At 40.7% G+C, this 27580-nt stretch overlaps 1 protein-coding gene across 4 annotated transcripts in view; it reads right to left on the bottom strand.

Moving 5' to 3' along the window:
• Nucleotides 1-617: 617 nt before the first annotated feature.
• LOC135467640 (serine palmitoyltransferase 2-like) overlaps nt 618-27580 on the bottom strand; it is a 38892-nt gene continuing 11929 nt past the window's right edge. Inside the window, exons 2-15 of one of the 4 annotated variants that reach the window (XM_064745428.1) lie at nt 26581-26661; nt 16690-16839; nt 11275-11430; nt 10960-11114; nt 10248-10393; nt 9808-9932; nt 8354-8447; nt 7020-7125; nt 5990-6209; nt 3949-4075; nt 3437-3572; nt 3058-3187; nt 2387-2526; nt 618-1766 (exon numbers count right to left, since the gene is read on the bottom strand). In XM_064745428.1, the coding sequence (XP_064601498.1) occupies nt 1718-1766; nt 2387-2526; nt 3058-3187; nt 3437-3572; nt 3949-4075; nt 5990-6209; nt 7020-7125; nt 8354-8447; nt 9808-9932; nt 10248-10393; nt 10960-11114; nt 11275-11430; nt 16690-16812 (1707 nt within the window). In that variant the 5' untranslated portion in view covers nt 16813-16839; nt 26581-26661 and the 3' untranslated portion in view covers nt 618-1717. Of the gene's footprint in view, nt 1767-2350; nt 2527-3057; nt 3188-3436; nt 3573-3948; nt 4076-5989; nt 6210-7019; nt 7126-8353; nt 8448-9807; nt 9933-10247; nt 10394-10959; nt 11115-11274; nt 11431-16689; nt 16840-26489; nt 27210-27580 lie in introns of those variants that run through there. The other 3 variants (XM_064745430.1, XM_064745427.1, XM_064745429.1) reach the window with 3 other exon arrangements.

Here is a 27580-nt window from a genome sequence, read left to right as displayed (position 1 = left end):
GACGTATTACTGGGTAAACAGATTGAAACCAATCTGTCGAAAGCAGCCTGTGTTTACCTTTGAAATAAGTACAGACATACTAGTGCAAAGTCATAGTCACCTTATCCTCTAGATTTAGACATATACGCCATCGAGGATACTTTCACAATCCTGACATCTACGTGTATATAATTACCACAGTGGCCAGCCGAGATGTCTGTCTTAAAATTTGTAGAGACCAAACTTTGTATCACTCTGTGCCAGGGTGCAGCAAAATCTGCGTAGAGTGGCTTCAGCTGGCTCGGACAGGCAACCTCTGTTCACATGATAGTCAAGAAAACCAGAACCACGCCAAAGTCCAAAATTATTTTTCCCGTGCTGTTCAGATAATAAAACCAGTAACTAACACAATTTTGACAGGTGGGATCTTTATATACAAACAATTTTTACTGCAGAGTATTTTTTTTTTTACGTACAAGCTACAGTATTTTGAAATATCAGCACAAACTTTCATTTTCTTCTTGCGCACACCATAACTAACACATTTACACTCTTTTACAGTCTTTTACAGTGAAGTGGGATATATATATATATATATATATATATATATATATATATATATACACACACACACACACACACACACAAATCGTTGATCTGAGACTGTTTTGGACTGCCTGTAATTGTAATGGAGAGGATTAATGCGAGTCCAGCCTGGCCTACGACTTGTCTGAGACAACGCGTGCTCAGTCTGCAGACTAACACAGACGCAGTATGACCACAAAGCTCACTCAACCATATACGCTGTCAACTACTATAGCCTAAAGCACACGCATACAAGTTTTCCTTCCCATAAGACCTACACACACTTATATACAAGCACTAACATGTGTGCAATGGCTACGAACATAAGACTTTCCCCCACACATACGTATATACAGGGCAGACAATTCTACCTCATGCGTAATCCGGAACGTGCAAGGGGATTGCTGCTTATTATAACCACCTCGTGAGAAGTTTTCACGCTACGCAATAATTTATAAAAAGAACGAGATACTGGTGGTTCAGATCATTTGAGGAAAGGTTAACCACATCCACAAAGGGAAGAACTTCTGTAAGTACAACCGCTTGTCTTCTTTACCATACCAATCTATGTCTTCGTCAAAAGAGGAAAATCTCCTCCCCCAAAGTTGTCCTATATACATGGACAGTATAAGAACAAGAACAGCATGAGCACGTGGAAAAGGGAAGTCAAGCGATCCGAGTATTTCTTTTCTTTTGTACAGAAGTGGATTAGGTGACATTGAGAAAAGACCAAGACACGAACATCCACTCGTAAGGAGTTCATCCAAACTAAGTTAAAAGTTCCATTTCGATTCCAAAAGCACTGCTGTTCATCGAACAAGAAAACAAAACTGGTACTATTCACACTTGAAAAGTTGTTCTATGTCGGTCGAGGCCCGTGTTTACGGATGCGTCCAGATAACGTAGACAAATAATTGGTATATACAGCCGTTCCCATAAAGGACTGGAAAACCGTCGTTCTTCTAGGCCAACCCACTAGGTCCGATATTTTGATGGAATTTGCCAACATTTCTCAGGATGTAGAATTCTTTGGTTTTCTGTGGCACCTTTCTCCTAAGTCTAGAGTTACTAGTCCCTCTGTCTTGTTGGCCACCCTAAATCCGCTTCTAGTGTCAATACAATAAAATGCACCAGTCTCAACAAGGAAAATTACCTAACCCATCGCCTCTTGTCCTATGCGGTTGCCTGTCAATGCTAGCGACCTGGAAAACGAAAGAGGAAATAAGTTCACATAGGTGCACTAGGTATTTGTTTTCATGTTTATGTTTTTTTTTTTTGTAACAACTTCTGCCATAAAAGTTACACTTCATAGATCATCGTTTAGCACTGTTAAAAATCACATTTGTGTTCCAATGTTTTAGAACTAAGGGTAGGTACACTGACTTGATCCTTCTACTATCGCATGTCAGCAAGATACTTTGTAGGCTGTGATATGTCTGTAAACATTTAATCCGAGCTGTCAGTATTATTGTCCATATGCATGTGTACGTAGTGAGAAACGCTGGTATAAATTCCGTTAAATAACGGGACAAAGATTTTGGGATTTGTTTTACAAGCAAGTGTGTAGAATTCTTTGGTTTTCTGTGGCACCTTTCTCCTAAGTCTAGTGTAACTAGTCCCTCTGCCTTGAGAGTTGAATTATGATGGTCATTCATGCCACGTATCGATTTATTGAAGTCAGAAGTATTCATTATAAATCACGTTTGTTAATCTCTTCTACAGAATACTACAAGTCAGTGTCAAAGTGAAGTAATCTGCGCAAGAGATATTGTGGGAATATTCTCACGCCGTTTTCTCTGTTGTTGTTGTTGTAGACATCTACCTTCTCAAAGTACCCGCTTTTTCTATACTCTCTTCTCCATCTTCCAACTCTTCCTTCTTTTCCATCGTTAGAGGCTTCAATGGCCTTTGAGAGTATTTGACTTTCAACTGATCACCCATTTCATCTATAATTTTGAGTGCCTGTAAGGACAACATAGAAGGATTACACATGTACAAACGTTCTGTACAACAGATACACTTTTCATGTAACAACCTGAGAATAAATGTGCCTTAAAATTCCAGGTCACATCGTGATCTCTCTCTCTCCTGGAATATTGGTAAAACAAGATCTATCTCTACTAAAATGGTGGTAAAACACCTATCTCTACTCTAATGCCGGTAAAACAAGATCTATCCCTAGCGGAATGCCGGTAAAACAAGTAATTTCCCTATTGGAATGTCGGTAAAACAAGCTCTATCCTTATTTGAAGGCTGGTAAAACAAGATCTATTCTTATTAGAATGCCAGTAAAACAAGATCTACCCCTATTAGAATGCTGGTAAAGCAGGGTCAATTATTAATGTTATGATGGCACAAGATCGATCCCTAATGGAATGCAGGTAAAACTTCAAACTGGAAAAGTTACCAAACAATAGAGATACTGACGTCCCAAACAGGTGTTTTGATTAGGTACCATTCTAAGTTAACCAAATGACATGACAGCTCTCTTACCCTGTCTAGAGACTCCTTGTCGTGGGTGGAGGACAGGCAGAAGCGGGCCCTGGACTCCGACAAGGGGACCGCGGGGAATGCGACAATCACGATGCCTAAGCCTCTCTCCAGGGCGATCCGACTGAAGGCTCTGCAAGAATACAACGGACACTGGGCTACAGGGTGGCACTACACACATATACATCATAAACCATTTACACAAATATATCTAGATACTTTATTCGGCCACCAAGAGACGAATGACATCGTTGTAAGGTGTATATAAACCTAATGTGAAATTATAGCATAGAGAATGCCTGAGTAGCCCATTTCAAGACAAAATTGTCCACAACAGCAGCAGCAAACCTACACCCCACAGGCTGTTTTGCGTTCCACTTACACGACTTTGCCCGGTAAAAACAACAGTAAAGGCACAACTGGGGAGTCCTTATTTCCATAGATAATAAAGCCCATCTCCTGTAACCTCCTGCGGAAATAACGAGTGTTCCACTTCAGCTGAGTAATCCTCTTCTGTCCTGCAACAAAACAAAGATTACATGTTACCACAAGAAAGAAAGAAAGACATGGAAAGGGCATAAAATTTGACATCTTCCTACAAACTGAATGGTTTTCCACACAACCTTGCAATAATAAACTTTATCTTCCATCAAAGGCGTCACTGTCCTGGACAGCCTTGCAACATATTTTGGGATTATATCGGGGTTGGATCCGTCCATTTATATGTGCATAAATGTGATTTCATACAAATGAAATTATGCCATATAGAAATGTAATTATACAGCATGTATACAGCAGCAGAAAACGATCTGTATCAGACGATACAACAATACTTGGTCAGCAATTCAGCCCAAGAGGCACAAGATCCGAACTTCCTGGCCTGACAATCCTTACCTTCAGTAGTGCCGTCTTCCCCCATGAGTATCTTCATCACACTGATGATTTGCTGGGCAACAGGTGCCGACATTGCACATGAATAAATAGAGCTATGAGCTTGTACTCGTAGATGGTCTATTAATTTCTGTAAAATACCGTCAAATTAAGTTGAAAGTTCAGATGTATACATGACAGATATTAAAAATACAACAACTGCTGCTACTGCACAAAAAAAAAAGAAAAAAAAAGACGAAGAACACATGTATATTTGCCTGATCTAAAACACACAAGCAGTCCCAAGACCATGCAAAATACCTAAGCATCGATAATACTTTAGCAGTTAAATGTCCAACAACCTATTCTAAAGTTAAGATGTGTGCAGATACAATGACCACATTTTATTCAAAACAACGTTAATAATATGGCTCAATTATATTCGAAAGCGAATGAGCAGGGACGTGTACATATCACCAGTGAATTATAGCTCCCTACCATATACTAGCATGTTAACTCTAACGATTGGTACCCTAACTCCTCAATCTTTTCGCATATGAAAGAGCAACTTTCAGTGAGATTTATGCACCTTCTTAATTCGATTTCAAAGAGAAAACTACACTGATCTGGTTGACCTATTTCAGGCCTTAAAATAAAATAATGAAGTATTTTTTTATCAGTCTACGCAGAATAATGTTCTCAGAATATGCTTGAATAAACAGCTTGCAATCATTAGAATAGAATTAAATACATATGGTCCATAACAAAACGAATATATAGAAACAACCTATTTATTCAGTGAGCGACGTTTCGGTATAGGTACCAATACCGTTATCAACGGTATAATGATAACGGTATTAGTACCTATACAGAAACGTCGCTCACCGAATAAGCAGATAGAGGATATGTAATGAGTGACCAGAAGATATCAAATTTATTACACGGGAGTAATTTTCATTTGAGGGTCAACAATTTCATATGCTATTTATCCCATAAATGCCTTATTGTAAATTTATGGGGGGGGGGGGGGGGGGGGAGCATTACGATTTAAACTTCTCGGAAACTGAGCCGACGTCTAACCGCGTTGTGATATCACATATATAGGTCAAGTGAAGCGTCATCAGTAAGTGACAAGTACATGACGGAGTATAATATAGCACAGACAAAATTTATTTACATAACGACTTTTCTACAACATAGACAAGTCACAAGATTACTTTATACAATATATCGTTCAATACGTTAATATCTATAACAAGACTATTACATTTTACTACAGAAAGAATTACTGTCTAAAAATAGACAAATTTCACGTGCAACTTTCAAAGAACAACTGACAGTTTAACTTAACGAATATTGAACAAGCGAAACAGTCTACACAGTAGTAACGGTTAATTGGAATTCTGGCATCAGCTAGTGTTCTCGTGAAGATTCGGATGACGATTCAAGAACACAAATACGTCGTCGTTTGGGTGCTTTAGGATTGTAATGAACATTGCAAGTGAAAGACACCACCCGATAATGGACCGTTAACATTGCTTAGCCTTTGTGGCGATAGCGCTATGTCGTAGTTATTGCCGAGGATTTCCACATTGATTCGATTATCTCTTGTCACATTTATAACTCGGGCGCGTCCTTTTTTGTCAATTTTTACGATATCTCCTGGTCGAAATTCGGCCATGTTGACATTTGCAGACAAGAAAAAGTTGTAAAAAAGCGTACTGCCTGTGGTCGATAGGATGAATGAAAAGATACACGGACCAATCAAATTGTCGAAATTTATATTACATGTGGTGCATATCAAAACGATATGCCATGCCTTTATTACCCGGAAAAATGAACATTTATGGGATAAAAGTTGTTATCCACATATTCGTCTTGTTATCCAACTCAACTTCTAAATGCCACTGAAAGAAGTCATATGGGAAATTTCTAGTACACATGCCACATGTAACTCTAACAATTAGTACACATGGACCCTGTTACATGTACCTCTAATAATTAGTACACATGGACCATCTCACACCACTGCAAGATTTAATGAAGCCAAAGCGTGACGATATACCTTGGAACCACCTATGTAGCCCCCGGCGGCACCAAAGCTTTTGGTAAATGTCCCCATCAGTATATCCACATCGTTAGGGTCAACGCCGAAGTAGTCTACGACGCCTTTACCGTGGGAGCCGGTAGCACCGATGCTGTGAGCCTCGTCAACATATAAGTAGGCCCTGTACTTCTTTTTCAACGCTATAACCTCTGGTAAGCGAACTATAGAACCTTCCATACTACAAAAAGGCAAGCAAATGCTACACGTTTCATTAAACAAGTACACCCACAAGTAAGTTGTTCAGCATATTAATTTTTATTTTCCTAAAAGATACAACTTTCACCATTTTTTGTCCAAAAAGGTATGGTTAATAGACATGAGATCTGTTTAATTCTTCTCAGCTTTGACAGATCTGAACTCATCCATTCGCTAACTTGGACCTCGTTCTTATCGACTATGCTGTCCAAAACATGTCAAAGATGTACTGAACAGAAACGCGTTTGCAGTAATCCAACAGTACTTCTGACTAAATTAATAACCACAACATCACAACTAACATAAATGTACCCGTCCTATCGAAAGCAAACCAAACTTCCCTAGTGCCATTTATCATAGAAGTCAGAAGCTAAATGGCGGTTTGGGGAATTTTGGATGCTTTCTGAGTGGATGGGTCGGTTTTATTTGCGTTAATTGCGACCTAATGGTGTGTATTATTTCCGTATAAAGAGGTGATATGAATTCAGAATCACTTTAACATTACGGTAAACCGGTTTTCGTCATCTACATCTTTTGACAAGTAGCAGGGCCGAGTTCTGGGGGTTAGTAAATATAACGGTTCTGAGCGATTAATGTGGAAGCAAAGCTGGGAGCATGATCAATTCATCTCAGTGCTACGCTGTTAATAGCAACTGTGCTGAAGTTGCTGGGATTATATGTTATATATGTTATTATATCCAGTGTATGCGTGAATATGGCTCGAACACTAGTTGAAGTAAACTATCCAAACGCGAGACTTATTTAAAAACTAACAAACAATGTTTAAACTGACCTATAAATGCCTTCCACCAAGATGAGTATTTTCTTCCAGGCTTTGTGGGTGGCTGGCATCCCGTCCACAATGGCCTCCCGTAACTTCTGCTCCAAGTCGTTCATATCTGTGACAACGCTCAAAGCTGTCAGTTACACTCTCTTATGACCACCAAATATCACCAATATTTATCCAAGCACTACCAAGTAGGTCCAAAATTCAGGCGACCTTTATTCCTTCTCTTTTCTCCGCCAGGTAAATTGATTCTACATTCTGGACGCTGGCTATTGTTACTAGGCTATAAGATTAGATTGATTGTTATTCAAGAATATTTCACATATATACGAAGGCGGTCGTTTCCTTGGGTGGAATCTCGAGAGCCCGGCATACACAACAAACATTTGGCAAGTTGCTGACTAATTTTCCCAAATGTGATGTACAGATATGAATACCATATTGGTGGCAGACTAATGGTCCTCAACAAACGTTAGACTGCGCACACTGACATACGAGAGTCGTCGAGTGCAGTGATGACCTGTTCAAGGCCATAATTGAATCCACGCCTCGTGTGTCCTTGCGATTAAAGACAAAACACCTTTCGCCACCTTGCCACGATCCTCTCCCCCGGCTTAACAGCCGAGACAATCTTCTTGAATAAGCAGTCATACATTTTGATATACAAACTTGGTGTGTTTCTGCTCAAACACTGCCGGTAAAGACAATGTGACATAATTCCCTTGATCTGTTTTCAAAGTCCATTAACTAATCATCAATATCTGTTCCAGGTGAAAACTTTTAAAGCACGCTATTTACTTTATAAGCGTCGACAACGTGTAATTTGGAAGCACTGCAGTTCATGGTAACCACGTTTCAGGTCTAAAAACGAACTTAGTCTAGTACTTACATTTTCATCTAAACACAAAATCCAAACAATTCCGAGCTTTTAATACCAGGGTCTGTCTCCAGACCTGAAAGTTTTGATTTAGATAGGTGCATTAGTCTACGGTTAAATATAACAGAATACCTATCAACAGATCTAGCGGACCCTAAAATATATTTCACAGTGATGCACAGCTGATCAAAACAGATCTTGACTGGTTCACAAGTATGAAAAGTTAGCTGTGCAACTTCAGTCTCTGTCCGATGTTCCATTTAATCATTTCAAAAGCCAGACATCAGTTCACAGTGCAATTTAGCTATATAAAACTGCAGTTACCCAAGAACTACTATCAATATCCTACTGGTGGTCCAGAACGAGACTACAACTGCTATACAGAAACAATGTAAACAAAACAACCCAAAATTCATGAGCAGATCTACAAACACTCGTGACCACTCATATCTACCAGACTTACCATTGTGCTTAAATACTTTTATAGTGGCACCAGACAGTCTTGCCCCCATTGCTAGAGAAGCATGGTTGAATTCGTCACTGAGGATCAAGCAACCCTGTAAAGGATAACAAAATGTACAGCTGACATAGTTTCAATATTGTTATTGTTAAACACATTGCGTAAAATCTTCAAGAAACTTATTTACACACGTTAATTCAAGAATATGTTAAATTTTACCACCTGTTTATGGAAGCCCTTTGCCGCCATCGCTCCCTCTCTCCTGCACTTTAACAGAGGAGAAATCTTTAATTCTGTTACATTGGCGCGTCTCTCCTTTTGAAATGCGAGTGTCGACAACACCACAGAGCGAAATTTTCACATTCAACAAATTTATGTCAACCAGAAACAATGAAAATCAACATGGCTGAAAGCCATATCCGATCTTTTTTATTTGCGCAGTAATAAGGAGCGAAAGGTGGCATTTTAAGTAAAAAATGCGGTGTTGTCGTGTCGCTATCTTTTAAAGCGATCTCGCCAACGCACGAAAACGTCAGTGTATCTTGACATGTGGCATTGGCACAGTTCTGAAAACATACCAGCATGACAACTAGACATTTTAACTTCAAATATTGTGTTATGGCATTGTGACCAACCCCTTAATGTAAGACGTTAAGTTACAATGTCGTGTTGTCGCGTTAATGCAGTGTAGTTGACACGCCAAATCAACATTTAAAGTTAAAATATTCCATTCCCCTCAATGGTGTGTGCCTGCCTGATCAATAAACTCAATGCGGAGCAATCCACAGAGTTGTCCGAAATTTGTAAAACAAATCTTGCTGACTGAACTCCCGGTCATGTGCTAACGTGTTACTTGAGTGAGTGAGTGAGTGCTTGGGGTTTAACGTCGTACTCCGTGTTACTTGAAGGCGAACATTTAACAAATAAAATGTCCCGTTGTCACCCTTTTTGATTTCACTCGCAAAAAGTCAGAGAAGTACTCCATTCCATCCTTAACTGCCTAAAGCGACAGGCAACAAGGCACCCTTTTAAGTTAAAGTGTCGCGTTGTGGTGTTTCCAATGGATGCATCAAAAGTATAAACCGCACCATTTTGAAGTTAAATTTAAGTTCTCTGCATTTGTGCTCTCAGTGCAACAACACGATACTTTCTTTATAAAATGGAGCGCTCCTGTTATAAAAATGACGGACGACAGGACGAAGCGACAGAGTGAAAACTGTTGTGGTGTCGAAGGGTTGTGCAGCCCTGTAGAGCCATGGCTAAAATGGGCTTCCATACTTGCTTGAATCATTCCAACAAAAAACGAAAAAACATATAATGTGAGATTTACACCGAGGTGAGATTTACAACAGGGTGACGTATAACCTCCACAACTTGGACCTGAAATGCATTAGGCATCCATCGTTCACGACAATAGTTTCCTCATGAAACTGTAAGTATCCTGAAGAACAACTCACCTTATCCACTATGCTGGGAATATTCATAGAATTCGTGGCGAATCCCATTGGACACGTAATGGCAGCTTCCACTCCCAAAAATCGCGCCACGACTGAGTCCAGCTCAGCCTGAATATCTTGATATCCTGAAACCAAAAATATAGGATTATCTTTCAGTAAGGAAATACGTAAAAAAAAACCGAGGTGTGGATTGTTAAACTACAAACTGGGATTTGATTAACAGTCTGACGAGATAAATTCTCGATTAGATCCCTAATGATTAATAATTCGACGTCACTATTTCCAAGGACATGAACCCAATGTTCACCTCCTCTCCTCACCAACTAAAGGCCAAACTGACAGTCACATTCGTTTTTCAGTTTTCACAAACAGGATTACGCTTTAGACATTACTCGTTAAATTCACATACATAAAATGTTCGTTTGACGGCAATAACCTACCCAATTCTTGTCTACTTCCGCCAACACCGACACCATATTGTACTGTAGTGCGCTCCACCTCCTGCCGGCACGGTGGATAGTCATCGGCAAATCCCAGATAGTTGTAAGATCCAAAGTTCAAACAATCTAACTTCCTACCTGTTAAACTATAAGAGTGATAAAATGAAATCCACTTACAAGTCGCCATACTGTTAATAAATGCAACACTCCTGTTCCATGAAGTTTACTTTTACTCTGACACCAAATCCAACCATATGATAAGAAAGTTAAACTAATAATAGCACTTTTCATTAATGAAGCATATGAGTAAGGGAACCAATATAAAAAATATCTGATTAACAGCAAATATATCAGATAGGCCTTCTCGGCAAGTCGTTAGAGACCAAGTCTCACTAATGGATCTGAAAATGACGATTTCAAACAAGATGACAATCGATACCATTTTTTTTTTTCTTTTGTCAGAGCATCAAAACGAATTTCATTATACAAATTAGAACAACAAATACAGGAGAATAACTTTCAACGCCAGGATACGGTGACAAATTTGCTATCTCAGTATTGGTTTGGTAATAATTCAATACAGGAACCTGAACCTGTGCCTGGACATGTGCGCGTTTACAAAGATGATACACTAGATTAAAGCCATCGACAGTGTTTTGACACCACAATTTCCTGGATACGACTAAAGTTTTGTTGCTGTGAGAATACTTACTGAAAATTCCAGAAATAATCCGGCGACGTCCTCTCTAACAACTTAAACTTGGTACTAGCGCCGCTGCCCACGGGTCTGTTGACGGTATCCCGACCACGTCGGTATATATGGCGGGTGTAAAACGATTCCCAGCTGTGGTACAATGGTACGAAACCCTGACAGAAAACAACGCAAACATTTATTGCAGGTTGGATTTAGAATATATGTCAACTGTGCTTCTAAAAGCTTATTAGTGATTATGCTATCATGAAAGGCAGACCATTTTTGGAAAAGACAAAACAGTGCCTACTGCACATGAGCTGCACGCATACTAACCTCTATTTTGGGTTCTGTATATCCATGTTCCCTGTCCAAACCGAAGAAATTAAGTATATCTCTGACGTAACCGATCATAACCAGCACCACGAAACTCATGTACGTCAACAGAGCGACAAGTAACGGTGTTTCTTCGAACGACTCCTCAAATCCAGTCTGAAAATGAAGGAAACATTGTCTGTAAAACTGCTAGAAGATAACTCTTGGATGATTAAATGTGTTGTGTTGGCATTGATGTATACACGATATGGTTAAGGACTACGGAGTTTACAGAGACGGCATGCACCAGGCTGGAAATATTCTGTAATGGTTACAGGGAGACACGCGAAGAAAACATCACCTATATGAAGTGGCCATGGCGCTAATACACATGCAAATACCAGTATGTAAAGCATGATTCATACTTATTCTATTCCTTCCTGTTATGATCACCTGACAAGTTCAAACATTTTGTCGAACGCTGAAAATCGATATATAAATCGCCCAGAGCCGTGAGAATGTGGTTTTTGCAATACAGCAGCACATGTAAATATCAAGCCGTTGGAACCACGTAAAGCTGTTGACATGAGATGTGCCAGGTGACGTATCAGTTCCCATATACATACCCTTCTGTTACGTTGTCCACGAAATGGCGTTACTACCTGACGGATGTAGTGTAGGACAGAGGTCAACACACCCGACCACCCAATACTGCCCATGGCGCACACTGCCACGCTATGAAGTGAGTATGTCAAACATGACTGTGAAACACACACAACCATAGCTCCTGGAGGACATCCTAAACGCGCATGTCCAGACATTCGTATCTGATATAATCAATGGTGCCAAATCAAGGTTATAATTAGGCGGTAAATTCGTCTTGTCAGCAAAGTAGCAGCCTTTATGTAAGTGAAGTTATTTAGATATTAGACTTACACAAGCCTAATTGGAAGCCAGACTGTAAGAGAGGAGAGACGGGTGCGGGGGTAGGGGGAAGGGGGAAGGCTGATCTTGAAATACTGCCCGACAACCGCCTGGGTAATCCTTAATTAGCATCGGTTGAACACTAGATTACATTCCAAAGCTTCTCCTTGGTACTCCGGTGGGGTCAGCAGGTTGCATCGGTACCTCCATGTAGTTACACACAACTTCAGTCTGTACAGCTACTCGTGTGTTGAATGTGCGGACACATACATATATATTAATGCAAGGGTAATTATGACCGATTTAATTACCACTTCAGAAATAGCCACGTGGATATTCGCCAGAACGAAAATAAACCAAGTGATATCAGAATTGTTTCCGGTATTTGTGGCCTGCGATAACTCTCTTTCTCTTTGCATCATGGACACGATGTTCTCATGACGTCACATTAGGTTTCCTTTCTCACACGGTGCATCATATTTTCATGACGTTCCACTGAATTTCCCTTTCTAACGTGATGCATCATAGACATCTGTTCTCTTGGCGTTACATTGGGTATCTGTTTCTCGCGTGATGCATAACATGGACATATCGTTCATGTGACGTCCACTGGGTTTTCTTTCTCACATAATGCACGATGGACACACTAGTTTTTTTCTTTCAGTAATAACTTGTGACGTTGATTAAAATCTTCATACAACACGCAGGATCTTATAAATGCTACAAGGCGAGATATGTACACGCCATATGCAGGCTTTTTTTGTTCTCACGTATTCCATCAAACGGTCCGCACTGGTGTCGAACCCATGACTTTGTTTGTACATGACCACCTTTGACTTGTACGTATTCCAACCGGCACGTTTTGGATAGATATTCAAGGTTCTTAAACATCAATGACATTCGCAAAGGCTAAGTAATAACTTCCTGGGGACCTGTGAACGAGTTATCAAAATACACGAGCCTGTGTATGTAGATATAATGCTCACGTGACTTTTCCGCCAATCTGCTGAAGTTGGACGCGTGCCTGCTTGTGTTTATCATGCCTTAATCTACAGGACAAGTCAGTGTTAACAGATCGAATCAGCCGATTGTATTAGGCACATAACAAACTCATATCTATGTATTCAACTCATTTGATCGGCGCTTTACACCGTATACAAGAATATTTCACTTATGCGACGGGGAAAACCGGACAGAACCCGGGGGGGCAATCATGTACCTAATACACCCCGTTAAGTGAACCCATTTGTACCTAAATGTTACAGAAAACAAAACAAACGTATACGTAGCACATCGCCTTAAGTGTTCACATTTGCTGAACGTCATTCTGCTGTGGATACATGTTACATCAAACAAACATGTACATAGTGCATCGCGTTAAGTGTTCACATTTGCTGAACGTCATCCTGCTCTGGCTACATGTTCCATCAAACGAACATGTACGCAATACATCTCGTTAAGTGTTCACATTTGCTATGTCATTCTACAGTGGATACATGATACAGCAAATAAATTAAGAAAAAACTAAGAAAAAAAAACGTTCGTGAAAGGGAAATTTAGGGATTGCGACAGATTTTGTTTTAATTAATATCTGTACTGCAGGTCAGGAAACTGACTTGCTGAATGAGAGGATGTAGTCGTATATCTAGTAGCTGCATACAATGGCTTTTCTGTGCTTAACAATGCGAAGGCATTCCGAAGAGGTGCTCCTACAAGTTTCTAATTTAAAATAATCACATTTCGTGATTGTACCATATTACACAGGCATCCGACGTTTGGGAAATCCACCTCTAATGACATACATCATGGCTGTCAAAACTCTCCTTATCTGCTATAACATATACATATGTAACTACTATTTGAATTCTTTCATATGTGACTTCAGCTCACACCAATATTCTGGCGAGGAAACGAGACGTCTTCATCATATACAGCCAAGCGACTACAGATCAATAAAACGCCAAATACCTCTTCTCGCAGTTAACGTCAGTTTTCTTCCCCAAACTGTTTCATCTAGCATGCTGTATGTGTTAATCCCGCGCAAACATCACTATAAGCTCTTCCCTGAACATTTTACATCCGCAGGTGTAAACACCTTACAGTAATACTCCACGAACAATACAGCAAACACATAAATGTATAAAATAATCTGCACGAGCGATGAATGGGAAAAGGAGTGAGTGGGTGAGTGAGTGCTTGGGGTTTAACGTCGTACTCAACAATTAATGGGAAAAGGAGGGTTGTCATTTATCAACACTTGGAATCGCGGAATCCTGGCTGCGGGAATGGAATCCATGCCGGAAAGTGTCGTTAATCGCTCTCAACATACTCCTGAATATAATCTGCTATTTTTGGAACATATGTTTCAATGTTTTGCGACAGCAGAAGCTTGTTATAAATCTATTTACAGAAGTATAAACATATTTCAACGAGTGTTAACAGCTGGTGCTATCCTAAATGATTGAATTGCAAAGATATCAACTGTTTATTATTCTGCTTCTGTATTCAGTGTAAGTGAGTGTGTGTGCAAGGCATTGTACATTAAACAGTATAATGAGATGTAATCTGAATTTATATAGCTATACATACACAAATTGTTTTCTCTTACACTATTATATAGTCCATTACATATGGATTTGTTGGAACTGACGTGAATGTTGACGGGTGGGGGAAACCGGTGGGTAAGGAGTAAACCACCGCCCATGGACAGGTACCAAACAAGCCTCCTCACTTAAAGCCATAACCGAACCAGTCAAGTCTTCAACCTGACTAGTTACCAGTTTAGTGGCTGTGGAGAAAAAGATTAAAAATTCATGGATGTATTACTACACATGTAGTATTGTTATCAGCGGCCACCCACTGGGAACCTCACCAGGTATATGTTGTAACAGTTAATCTGTACTACAGTCAATGCAGCTGACTAAATGTCTTCAAATTCGATCTATCCAAGAGAAATTTATCGTTTTAAACACGGGTTTTGTGAGTAAAGAAGTCAAAATGACGTTGACGACATTCGTCATCATTTAACATAAGAGTATGTAATGACATCATAGGAAATGGGGATCACTACGTCTTATAATCCAATAGTCGGGCACGTGAATATAAAATCCAGTGGTAAACGAAAGACAAAGACTGACATGGTTCGCAGCTGTTCTATGTCCGCCTTGTTACCCTTAAATGACCAGCTGTATAACATGGGTACACGTAAAAAACACGTCACACCTGGCACGGCTAGCAATCTCAGATAGATGGTATCACAGAGATCTCCACCAATCAAATCCAAATAAGGCAGAAACTAAACTAGAGAGTATATAGGTCGGCAATTATGGGTATAAATAATGTGTTGTACACTGTGGTAACTGTCATTATTTATTAATATCTATACATATACTGATGACTCACATACTGGTATGGACTTCATGAAGGTCATTTCAGCTTACTACCGACATTACACCTTTCACGCTGCAGGTCTGATATTGTATATTGAAAATATTGCTTAGCAATATGAACCGTGGATATCATATTAAGTCAAATTGTATCCCATTATATGCTAACGTGATGGTAAGCAGGCCAGACTCAGAATATCCGATGTTATTCCTATGGCTGCTCAATTCTACATTCTCATCCTGGGCGAAACTGCGGTCGTTGAATAAACATAACCAACTCCTTTCTCACGGCTACTCATTCACAGGCAAACAATGACTGCAACTTACAAAATGGGGAGGGGCAGGTAAGTGGGGGGAGGGGGGAGGTTTTGCTCCTGTCCACTGTTTCCCAGGTCATGTCACAGCATCTGTCTCTACCATTATTTATCGTTCTAAGCTATTCAAACGTCCAACTGTTTCACAGATGACGTGATAAATAAACAGTCTGACAAAGGATTCCAGTCCCTTTGTCAATATCTGCCACACAAGCACATGCTCTGCTATATGTGATGTGACCGCTTCCTGCTTAAAAATGTGTATACATTAACATAAACGGTTCGGCTCTCCCTCCATGTGTTTCTAAACACAAACGTCCCTATACACTTTCCAGACAGCTCCGAACAGACAGGGTAATCATGGATCGGAGGCCTCCATTTATGAATCTAACAGTACACAAGCACGAATGCAACACAGAGCTTATTGGCCATGTACACAGGGCTAAGATAACGGACTGATGGACCCCTATCTATATACCACATGCACAGCTAATCTATATCCACACGTATGGTAACAGGCTTTATGGCGGGGGCACAACCCACCTCTGTGTCGACTATGCCGTATCCCCCCACCCTTAATTATAAATGGAGGAAGCCGGTGCAGATTTCTAGTGTATTTTCCACACAGCCTGATTTGATGCCATAGCATGTGAGCCGAGGCAGGTTTTCTGGGCTGTAACCGCCTATACTGGTAGCGTAAACACTACACACGGCCATGCGGCTTATCCCGTTCTGTTCAAGCCTGCTTTTCTGTCAGTGTGTGCTACAGTGCCAAACTCGGTTCCAATCAATAATCAAGATTTTGTACGTACCGTTTCGGATGGAAGCTGCTTTGGCGTGAACCCATTGTGCTTCCTGGCCTGTCCGTTTCTCAGGGTCTTTCCGTTCTTTCTGCTGGATCCGTTCATCTTGGTACAGTCACCATGGGTATCCATACCAGTGCTTCAGCCTGCAGCTCTCTCCTGAAAGATAACAGGCGGGGAATATTGTAAATATTAACACGTATGTTTCGAGCAGCTGTCTACTGGAGTCTGACGCATACAGCCTCATCGGCCATCGCCACAAAATCTCCACATATCATTAGGACCATTCCAGGCGCGAGCGCCAGCGGGGGTGGGTGGAAGACTTGGAACAGGCGATACTAGCTAGTACAACAGCCCGCAACACCGGTTCTAGAGCATATCCGGAATGCCCCACGTAGTTTGCTGCTCTAGGGTACAAAAAACCCTCCTCACCCCTCGGTTGAATTGCCTCAAGGATCTATCCACAGACATGCAGTAGGTGAAATAGGTCCGCCTTATGCAGTCCAGTGTATACATGTAGCTTACAGACGGACTGTTCCCAGTCAGTTCGCGAACACACAATGACCAATGGTCTTAATGAGGATGGTCCTCTACATAAGCTGTACGCTTAATCATACGCCGCCTGCTGTTCACAGGCTTGGTGTTCACGATTTCACAACTATTTACTTGCAAGGCCAAGCCAAACCTCACCCGCTGTATACATGAACACAAGGCTTGGAGAGGACTGCGGAACGCGGTGGATGGAACAGCGTAGATAGCCTCAGCTCTCTGCTGCTGGTGACTGCAGGCTGCCAGTAATAACATTTGCTGTCGCTATTTCCTCATTCAGCCACAATTTAGTCCCAGTGGAATTCACAAAAGACCTTTTCTCGACAAGCTACAACCGCTAACTTATTAACGGCTTCGAGAGTGTACCGAGGCTGGTCGATTAACCTTCGGCCAAGCTCGGCACACTTCGGCCACAAAGGCAGCACTGACAGCATGTGTACTCTTTGTGCAACTCTGTTTGTGCAAGTTTATGCAGCTATATAAAAATAAATATGGCGTATTTGCGTACAGTTTAAACAATAATCTATGGACATGTATTACTTGCCAAAATCTCCAGGCTTTCCTCCTCTCTGTTTTTAAACTTAATTGTTATTCACAGTAACACTTTCCCGTTAGCGCATTTGTAGCAGAGATTTATTATCGGGAAGTATCGGAGAATGTCGGAATTAAGTGTTTACCTCGGTATAATGTCCGCCACTTTTAATCGCGATCGATGTTGAAACAATTATCTGTTCTGAATGGAAACTATATAAACTGTTGAAAGTATGAGACTGAACTGTGGATCTGAGCCTAACATTGGTATTTCTAAGGTAATCAAAACTTAGCATATATACTTAGTTACGTCACTAATACCAGAAATAGCGACACATTTGTGTGCTTTATTTAACTGTTTGACAGAACCACTCCAAAATGCAAGCGACGACAGAAGTGTGTTTTACAATAAAAACGCATCCAAGAGATCCGAACCTTCACACCATGCGAGTATACATCCAGCCCCGGCACAAATGCAATCCAGAACATATCCCGACAAAATCCCATAAACATCGTATCTCCTCGGTGTTGTCCGCTTCGGGACCGGTAGATCCAGGATCAATCCTTGATTGAGTCACACCTAAGACTTTAAAAGAGGAAGTTGTGACTTCCTCGCTTGGCGTTCAGCATGAAGGGGATAGTGCAACGACTGGTTGACCCGTATCAGTATAATGGCTCGGGCGGGGCCGCTTACTTGCCTTCGGTAAGTCGTCTCAGTGAAGCAGCACTAAATAAAAGAGCGGTGGAAATCCGTCCTGCAACAAGGAGGCACATTACACGTACATGCACCCTAATGATTCCTTCGTCGTCATATGACTGAAAAATTGTTGAGTACGACGTTATATCCCAAGCACTCACTCACTCACTCCTCGGTGTTGCTGTTGGATCTTCTGTCTACGACGACCCATGAAGTAAATTTGTCAGCGCTCTGTTGCACACTGTCTTAAGCAGGCCAGAGGCGATTTTCGCAGGTGTAAATACGTAACTGAGTGTGGAGTAAGACATGTGACTTGCCTGACACACCATTCATGCAGCTTTAGTCGTGCATGTTCTCAACCGGGCTTACACTGCATGTACCGGCAGATTACAATTCAGACACATTCGAAGTATGTGGACAATGGTGACCTCAGGTCTGGCTTCACGGCAAGAATAGGTGAGATTAGCCCATTTCTCACCACGTCACTCACGCTCTCTTCATGCAGCATGCCCCGAGGGCCCCTTCCGCTAGGTTAACACTGTGTAAAGCTTCGAGGAGGTCTCAAACCGCCAAACGGTTTTATAGCAGTCCTGTTAGTTACCTCACAATGCTGAGACGAATTAAATCCACATTTAGACATTACATAACCTTAACCCACGACAAGGTGACGTCTAATGTTTAGAAATCTATAAGCCTCTGCGTTTCTTTACCTATACATGTCCACAGCACAAAGAAAAGGTCGGACCGGGAACTTTTAAATTAAACTGAACTCTTTCTAAGGTTCAGTAATTGATTTTTTTATGTTATTTTACGACAAGATTATAAGCAATAATGTTTTATCAACAAAATAACAAATATCGGGGACCTTGTACTTTCATATCCACATGAAACACAGGAAAATATATTCTTAAAAGAAACGCTTGCATTTTCGGTACAACTGTTAGAGAGTAAATATAGATGGTTCTGTACAAACAGATGCTTCCTGATCGGTGTCTACTCAGTGTCTATTGCATACACACAACAACCCAGTTTTAAGCAATGGAACTCCAGCGTTCTTCCTGCAATGCCCACGCAGCATGTTATATACTCCATGCGACAGACACCAGGCAGAAAGTGAAGTCTGCGGTGAAAAAAAATGAATACTTGATCCGTTTTTAATCACGATCGGGACAAGGACGACAATGTGATTAACTGGAAATCTGAGTCGCCAAACCTTAAATCAAATGAATCTGACACACGGGAAACGATGAAGTGGACAGGTCGAAGTGAGCGAGCCTCACCTTTCTACCAGCCTGATTGATTATCAATGGGATAAAGGTTAATTCACGGCACACAGCATTATGTGCTACGCTGTAGTATAAGGCCGAGACGCCCAGTTGGTTCGTATTATTCCGTGTACCGTTAATTTGGGCTGGCGAGCCTGCTGTCAGTATAGTGTGACTGGGTGGGGGGTGTACTTTCTGGTGTTTTCGGCATGATATTTCAATGGCGGCAGTGCTTTGGCCTGGCCACAACAAGCCACAACAAGCCACAGCATTTGAACACACACAAACTGAATGACTGTTCGTCGAAATATGATGGAAAAATTGTTAAGTACGACGTAAAACCCAAGTACACGTAAAAATATTTTTATAATGATCTGCACGCTTACTGCACGATCTCATTCACAACTTTCTATGATTTCTTTTTAGCGCTTTAGATTAACAGCCTTGTGTACTAAGACCATTCTTTTGTCCCGATCAAGATTTCCATTCCGCATACTTGGGCGCATTGCGGAGTCCACTGACTAATGAACTATACACTATTTTTTGTTTCGAAACATTTGCCAAGCATACAAGCGAGGCGTCACAAAACCCAATAACTTGTCTCCACAATGAAGGTATAAGGTCTACAGTTGCCTCAGTATTTCTTAAAAGATATCTTAAACTGGCTGACGGACAGAACAAGCATGGGCTCTCTTTTAATATAGGTTCAGTGTCACTCAGAGTATGTATATCTAGGTGTATATCTGTGAACGCATCCCTTAAATACGCTATTAGAGTCATTACAGACTTATGTCTGTCTTCTTGCAGACGTCTAAATCGTCTACGTCTCAAAGTGACCTCTAGATTGTTTCAAGGAGAAGAAAATTTAAATATCACTCAAATACCATGGAAAAGAGTATGCATTTCCTCGCAGGTGCATGCCATACAAAAAAATTCTAATATGTACCTCAAGTTGATAAATTATAAATAAAGTCAGCGTCAACATCCGCTGTGGGCTACTCCATTTTGCCTAAGAACTAGTCCTGAAGTGTTAGGATGAGAATTGCCGATGGAAACCGCAGAAGTGGAGTTCGTGCATTTCCGGCAGAACTCTTCTATCCATAAGCTAGCGAACAGTACAGTTCGTTTTCCGCTTGACGATCGGGAAACTGAAATGTTGGACGTAGGTTCAGAGTTTACACGAACAAGCCGGCAATTTTAACAACTCTCATTAGCTGAGAGGCAACATACCCCCGGCATAAATTACAGGGTGTTAAAGATGGAGGACGCGATGGACTCCGCGATTTATGCCATTTTCAGGCTTTACGTGTTGCCTCTCATTAGTTGAGAGGCAACATACCCCCGGCATAAACTACAGGGTGTTAAAGATGGAGGACGCGATGGACTCCGCGATTTATGCCATTTTCAGGCTTTACGTGTATGGCGAGAAAAAATCGCAAAATTATGCAGCAGGCACCACCATATAGGAAAAAACGCACTCTTTTCAGCCAGTGTCATGATTTTATGTTTTCTTCTCCCTTCACTGCACACGGCTGCGTCTGGCCCACAGCAGACGTCTAGATTGTATCATTCCAGACTTTCAACACCAATAGTAATAATTTATAACATTTATTAGCTTGTAAAAAAAGTACATGGTAGAAGTCAAAAGACTTAAGAAGAACATGTATTTTAGCAAATTTACCTATATGTACTTAGCTATAAATGGCAGCTTACTTCAAGAGATCACTATAAATACACGTCTCCAATGAAACTGTATACGTGTATACTGTTTATAAATGGGTCTTTATAGGCCTGAATAACACAAAACTGAATAAGTCAGGACTGGAGTCGATAGGGTCATCTGCATGGAAAACTCAAGCCACGTGATGGGGTGATACCTAATACATAATAACATGTTAAGGCTTACTCATGAGAACATGGCAGCTGAACAACGATCCTCTAATGTGCAGAGCCATCAACCAAAACTATGATTCAAATAAGAAGTATGTCTTCAGAAGAGCCGAATAATTGGATCAAATATGTAAAGCAGCTCGGTTTCAGAAGAGACATTACGAGGGCGAATACAGACAACTGTCTTATCTGGCTCGATGTCAACAAGCACCCCAGAGCCTGAATTTACCGACTACAAAGCAAAGGTCTTCTTATTGTATAGTCCGCTTTTCCAGCGCAAAATATAACAATCGGCTTGCATCAATGGCTTTTATACTTCAAATAATAACAAGTTACATGAGCAACATCGAGCGCGTTCTTGAACAAACGCAACAATTATACTAGTGTTTTTATACATGCGGTATATATTTGCGCCAGTGTATGGAAAAATTAGTATTATCAAGCGTTTCACTCGATTCAACAAATTCTCCCACACAACTGATGATGGTGGTGATGATTCGTTTTAATGGCAACTCAGCTCTAGCGAATGATGTGCACCAAAACTAAATGTACGTTACATCTAGAAAATAGACACGGTGATAAGGTACTAATATATATGGACTATATACACACATCTATAAACACATCTATATACACCGTTTACACACAGTAGCCTACTCTTGCATGTGGAACATCACACAACAGAAAGGCAATAACTTCAACGGTTTATTTATTACGACATGATATTTATATTACGCTATGCTAATTCAGAAACGGTCACCGCAACACAAAAATCCTGTCCGGAACAAAACATCCTTACTATACAGAAATCCACCCAATTCAACTACCTAGTGAGAATGGGGTTTACGGTTACCTGGGATAAAATAAAACAAGAACACTACCGCCCATGTAAGAGCTCATTCCAAATCCATCTTAAAAGACATATTTGCAATTCAGATTTCATATGTAAAGGCCTATATAAATCGTATGCATGTGTGTGACAAGAGATCGGCAAATCTTTAAAGCCCATCAACTGGTAGATAACCCTACTATAGGCATAGCATCTGGTAAAAGGCAAAACAGCACACGCTGGATTTGAACACCCGATCTCATTGGTGGAAAGCCCAGATACTGAGCATATAAAATTTCCAGATTAAATCAGATTAGAGTTGGACATCGATTAGCAGCGATAATTTTCAGTTGAAATCAATCCTATACACACTTGACATTATTTCCACTATGTGAACTATTTATCATCTAGTCGCAAAGCACCTAAGGCTTTTACCGTATTAGTTACAGATAACAGGAAATCAACACAGCCATCAAAAGAAAATTCCAGGAAATAGAACCTCTGTCGGCTAAAAGCTAGCGCCCCGGAGGTTTTAGTGTCAAACCCATTGTTAATGCAAACTACCCCGTCTCCCTTCTACTTGTGTCAAATAAAACGCTTCAATGGAAACCATCCCAAATGTTTGAATAATTCGACGGACAGCCTATATTCAACATGCAAATGGCTTTATACAAAGAAGTACTGAAAACAAAGCGGGTAATTCTTGGTTGGCGGGTAATTCTTGGTTGGCGGCTAATTTTGTGGCGAAATCTAAACCAGTTATATCACCATGGTGTGTTTTGAGTTTCCTTTACAGCAGACCTGTCCCGATGCCAACATATTTATAGTTCTACATCACTAGTACCAATGCAATGCGGAAGACCTCAGGCATGACGTCCTTAGTCATTCACAGGGTACTACGACTTGGCAGATTGGTGCTTGGCCTATCCGTTAATGCCCATATATTTAAAGCAGGTAATCAGGGAAGACAGCCAATTTTCAACTCCTAGGCATGACCACATCTGGCTTTGAGCTCAGGTCTCCGGCGTACCACGTGAACACCAAAACCACTCCACTATTACCTTCATTTATTTCGTTGAATTTTTTCACTTATACGACCGCTTTCATGCACATGGGTTGAGGAACATGCCACAGCCCATCACTATAATCTATATTCATTCGCCTGACATAACGCTGCAGCAACCCAGTGCTGGATTTGAGCTCGTCGGATATCAGTTACACGTTTATAGCATAGATTGGAAGGGACGGGGGGGGGGGGGGGGGGGGTGGCGCAATGAAGGCCACCCCAGCTCATGCCACTACCTCGTGGAATCAGGTGTCCAACATATCTCATGAATACTTTGTAAACAGCTGAGCGCAAAGTGACTGCAAACACTGTCATCCATTCATGAACTTTTCCTATAGCAGTTGTGTATATATTGGAATTTATGAATTTGTGCAAATAAGGGCAAAAGTCATGGGGGTAATTCCAAAACAATTGCGACTTCCAATCAATTATTTACTACATCACGTCCCACGGTGGGAGCAATGCGTCAGCTGCTGGCTAACAACAACAGGCTATATTAACAAAACAATTATACTGTTTGTTGGCTTAACATTACAAGTTAGCTTGGTATTTTGCAACAACATACATGTCTTCGGAACAGGAAACCTTCACAAAGAGGTCTTTTTGTCACAAGTAATGTATGTAACGAGCCTGAAATGTAAACTAGATAATACTTTACAGACTTCCGCAATTACTGTAACATATGGAAAGCCGGGATCCAAACAACAAATACTAATTCTACAACACTATTACTTAATTGCAGAGGATTAGGAAAATCCGTTTAAACAGGGCAGAACAAGAATTTGTCACTTATGTCAGTGATGTATAGTCCACACATAAACTGGTACCGGTATTTAAACCTGGACATTTTATGGTAATTCTGGATCGTCGCTTTCAGACATTGGGTGAGGTACATGCAGGGGAAATATCACAACTCAATATTTATAAATACTGAATATGTCAAACAAGTTTAAAACACCATACAAATGGTTGTTCAAAAACTTATCAAATTCTGAAGTCCAGCTCATGCTGGTATCCTCTCCGATCGTAAGTGGGATCTGCCAGCAGTGTTGTGGGTTTCCCCGGAATCTGTCCACCATAACGCTGACCGCTGTCGCATAAGTAAATATTCTTGAGTACCGCGTAAAACACAAGTACTTCAAAGTGTAGGGGTCATATTCAGTTTTGATTGAAATTAAAAATCAGAAATGCATAGTGTCACTAAAAATTGAAGGCAAAAACACTGAAGAAAGTCTATAATGTAGGACAAGTTGTGAATCCATATGTATCATGAGCATATGCTGATACCGCGTGCAACCAATCCCCCACAAAAACACATACAAAGCAATTATGTCTCATATTTTTGAAGAATACTATATATTTTAGATTTTATTTGCTCTGTGGCGCAGTTAACTGTGTATGTAATCCAGAAAACTCCTAAACTCCTTCCAACTTTTTGGACCAGGGGTAACTGCTTTCGCCATCACTTTCGCATTATGTTACACATATTACCTTCCAAGGCCCAAAGAACTGAACGCCGGTCGATGTATTGATTTAAGCGTCGAGCAATGAATCACCATGTATACTTTTCATAACTATGTGGCGGACGGCCTAGACTTTATCCCAATGCAGTCCACTTTTCTACCGTTATTGGGTTTATCTGTAGTTGTAAGTACTTATTTCTTCCGGATTGTGGTTGGTGAGAAATGGATACAATAATAGAGAGCTTCACATGAAACGGTCGGCCCAATTTTATGGCAAGGTCTGTTATGTACAAGTAGCATATGTATATATATATATTTTTTTCTGAACTGATCGTTTTTGGCCGTTCTCAAGAGCATTTCTCTGTCGCAGCTCTCCAAGGCGCTGTCATGGCTCGCTATATCCCTGACAAACCTCCATGCTTAAACAGCCGGCAACGAACCAAAACTGCAGGGAGGAATTCGACACGTCGCCAAACTGGCTTGGGCTTGTATATTGGAGGATGTTTTTTTTTTTCTGGAAGCATGTCTTGTTGCACACACTAACACAAATGTATGATGCTGACCCGTTGGTGCTTACGAAATATGAAAATAGAGTTCCAGACAGTGGAAGAACACAATTTCGACAAGAATCCCCAGCCAATTTCTTGACTTCTACCAAAATTTGACACTTTAATACAGTTCACATACATTGTGCTTTCTAAATAATTTATATGCGTCCTTCTACCTTGTCCTAGCCTGACCTGTTTATAAGAACGGTATGATGAAGATGTGCCAAATAGTGTAAACCTTGATATTGCGCATCTAAGTATGATCATTAGGTATGGACTATAGTTTTACGGGAGACGAGCTTACCACTTTACTCGTCCCATGCCTGGAAACACGGAACAGGGAACAGGGAACTTGAGGCAAACGGATTTCAAAACAGAGGTTAAAAAGTCAGAAACACACGTAGTTGGATAAGTGACCGCACGTTTAGAAGGTCGCATGTTACAAAATGCGAATATGAAACCCTACAGTACATAAAAGCACGCTGTTACCTTCATCCCTCACATCAGGTAGCTGAAGTGCTAAATCGAGACCATGCCTGAGTGAACTTCGGTCTCGGTAAATATAACTACACTTAAACACCACAAATAAAACCTTATAATTAACTACATCAAACGTTTTCGTGTGTAATGTTTTCTTGCATTAGCTACTCAACCATGACATGTTCTCCAGAACAATGTTTTCCTATATATGCACAAATTAACGGTAAGCCTCAGGAAAACCAAGAACGACCCTGGTTAATGGGACAGAGTGCGCAGGAGTTGCGAGTGCAGAGGTCAGCTCCGTCTGGGAAGGCGGATACACGACGAATACGTAGGCTAACGTTGGCCATTAAGGCTACGATGTAAGTTTAAATGTCAAATGGTGCTTTGTATATAATGACAATATTATATAGGGACAAATGTGGATTAGGTTCCAGTCACTACCCGCCACCAGTGTGTGTGTGAGTATACATAACAATGCAGTACTTTACCTTATGAAGGCTATAACAGCCTTCAAGTAACCAATGGACGGCAATTACAGCGACATTTACAAAGTTAAACCGGCAGACCAATCCAACTCACAAACTGGCAGCAGGTGGGTCAGGTCCTTCGAATCTGTCTCCCCTCTCCTCTAGTGTCTGTCGCGCTCCACGGGATAGGAGTCTGGAAAAACAATACTTTAAATGAAAAAAATGACAACGACGGCAGAACAAATCCAATGCAGCTTGCATCAAAAGAAGTGAACCATTTGCTTCTGTACAATGTTGCCGTTTTACCTAATTTTTGATGTCAATATATAGCCTGTTGTTGTAGATGCTATTATAGTCTTCATATATGCAATTTTCCAATACACAAGTCAAAGCTATGTATCGACGCTAATCTATACTTTATACAATGTTCTACTACACAAAGGGATCCGATATATCAGGCGAACTGCGTGCAAAAAGGGCTGTTTTTCATCGAGCTTAATGAATTCTAAGATTAACCTCATGAGCTTTGATATAGACATTCTTCCTTAACGCATGATATAACACTTAACTATTCCACAAATATACAAAATATCTGGTACAGCGCTGCAAACACGTGATCCTGGTTGATCAATGGTTATCACGGCCATGTGACATGCACTGGTGTGCACTTATTACCATGCTTGAATACAACAACATAAACTTAACTATGATTTAACCCAATAAATGGCAAGATACCGTTTCGTTTGTACATGTATATCATCACGAATAAGTCAACTGTATACCGAATGTACTCTCCCAGCCCAAACAATTGAAATCTATGACATGAACATGTGACCTTACTGCCTTTGGTCAAGAGAACTTAAGACAGGAATCAGACGTCGCCAAGGCGGTCATTGTCAAAAGCCACATACGAATGAGTTTATTTGACTGACTCGTACCGTTGACTTTTATTGAGTATGAACCTATAATAACGTATATCGCTCGTCTTGCTAGGCATATTGGTAACAGGACTACGAAACGTATTTATTGGGTGGCAAATCTACACATGTACATGTATGCATGGTCGGTATTATTTCATCTGGAGACCATATTACCAACACGTGTTATATATG

Source organism: Liolophura sinensis, chromosome 6, assembly GCF_032854445.1.
Source record: "Liolophura sinensis isolate JHLJ2023 chromosome 6, CUHK_Ljap_v2, whole genome shotgun sequence".
NCBI lineage: Eukaryota > Metazoa > Mollusca > Polyplacophora > Chitonida > Chitonidae > Liolophura > Liolophura sinensis.
Note: the sequence above shows the minus strand (reverse complement) of the source record. Positions and strands in the feature narration are given on the sequence as shown.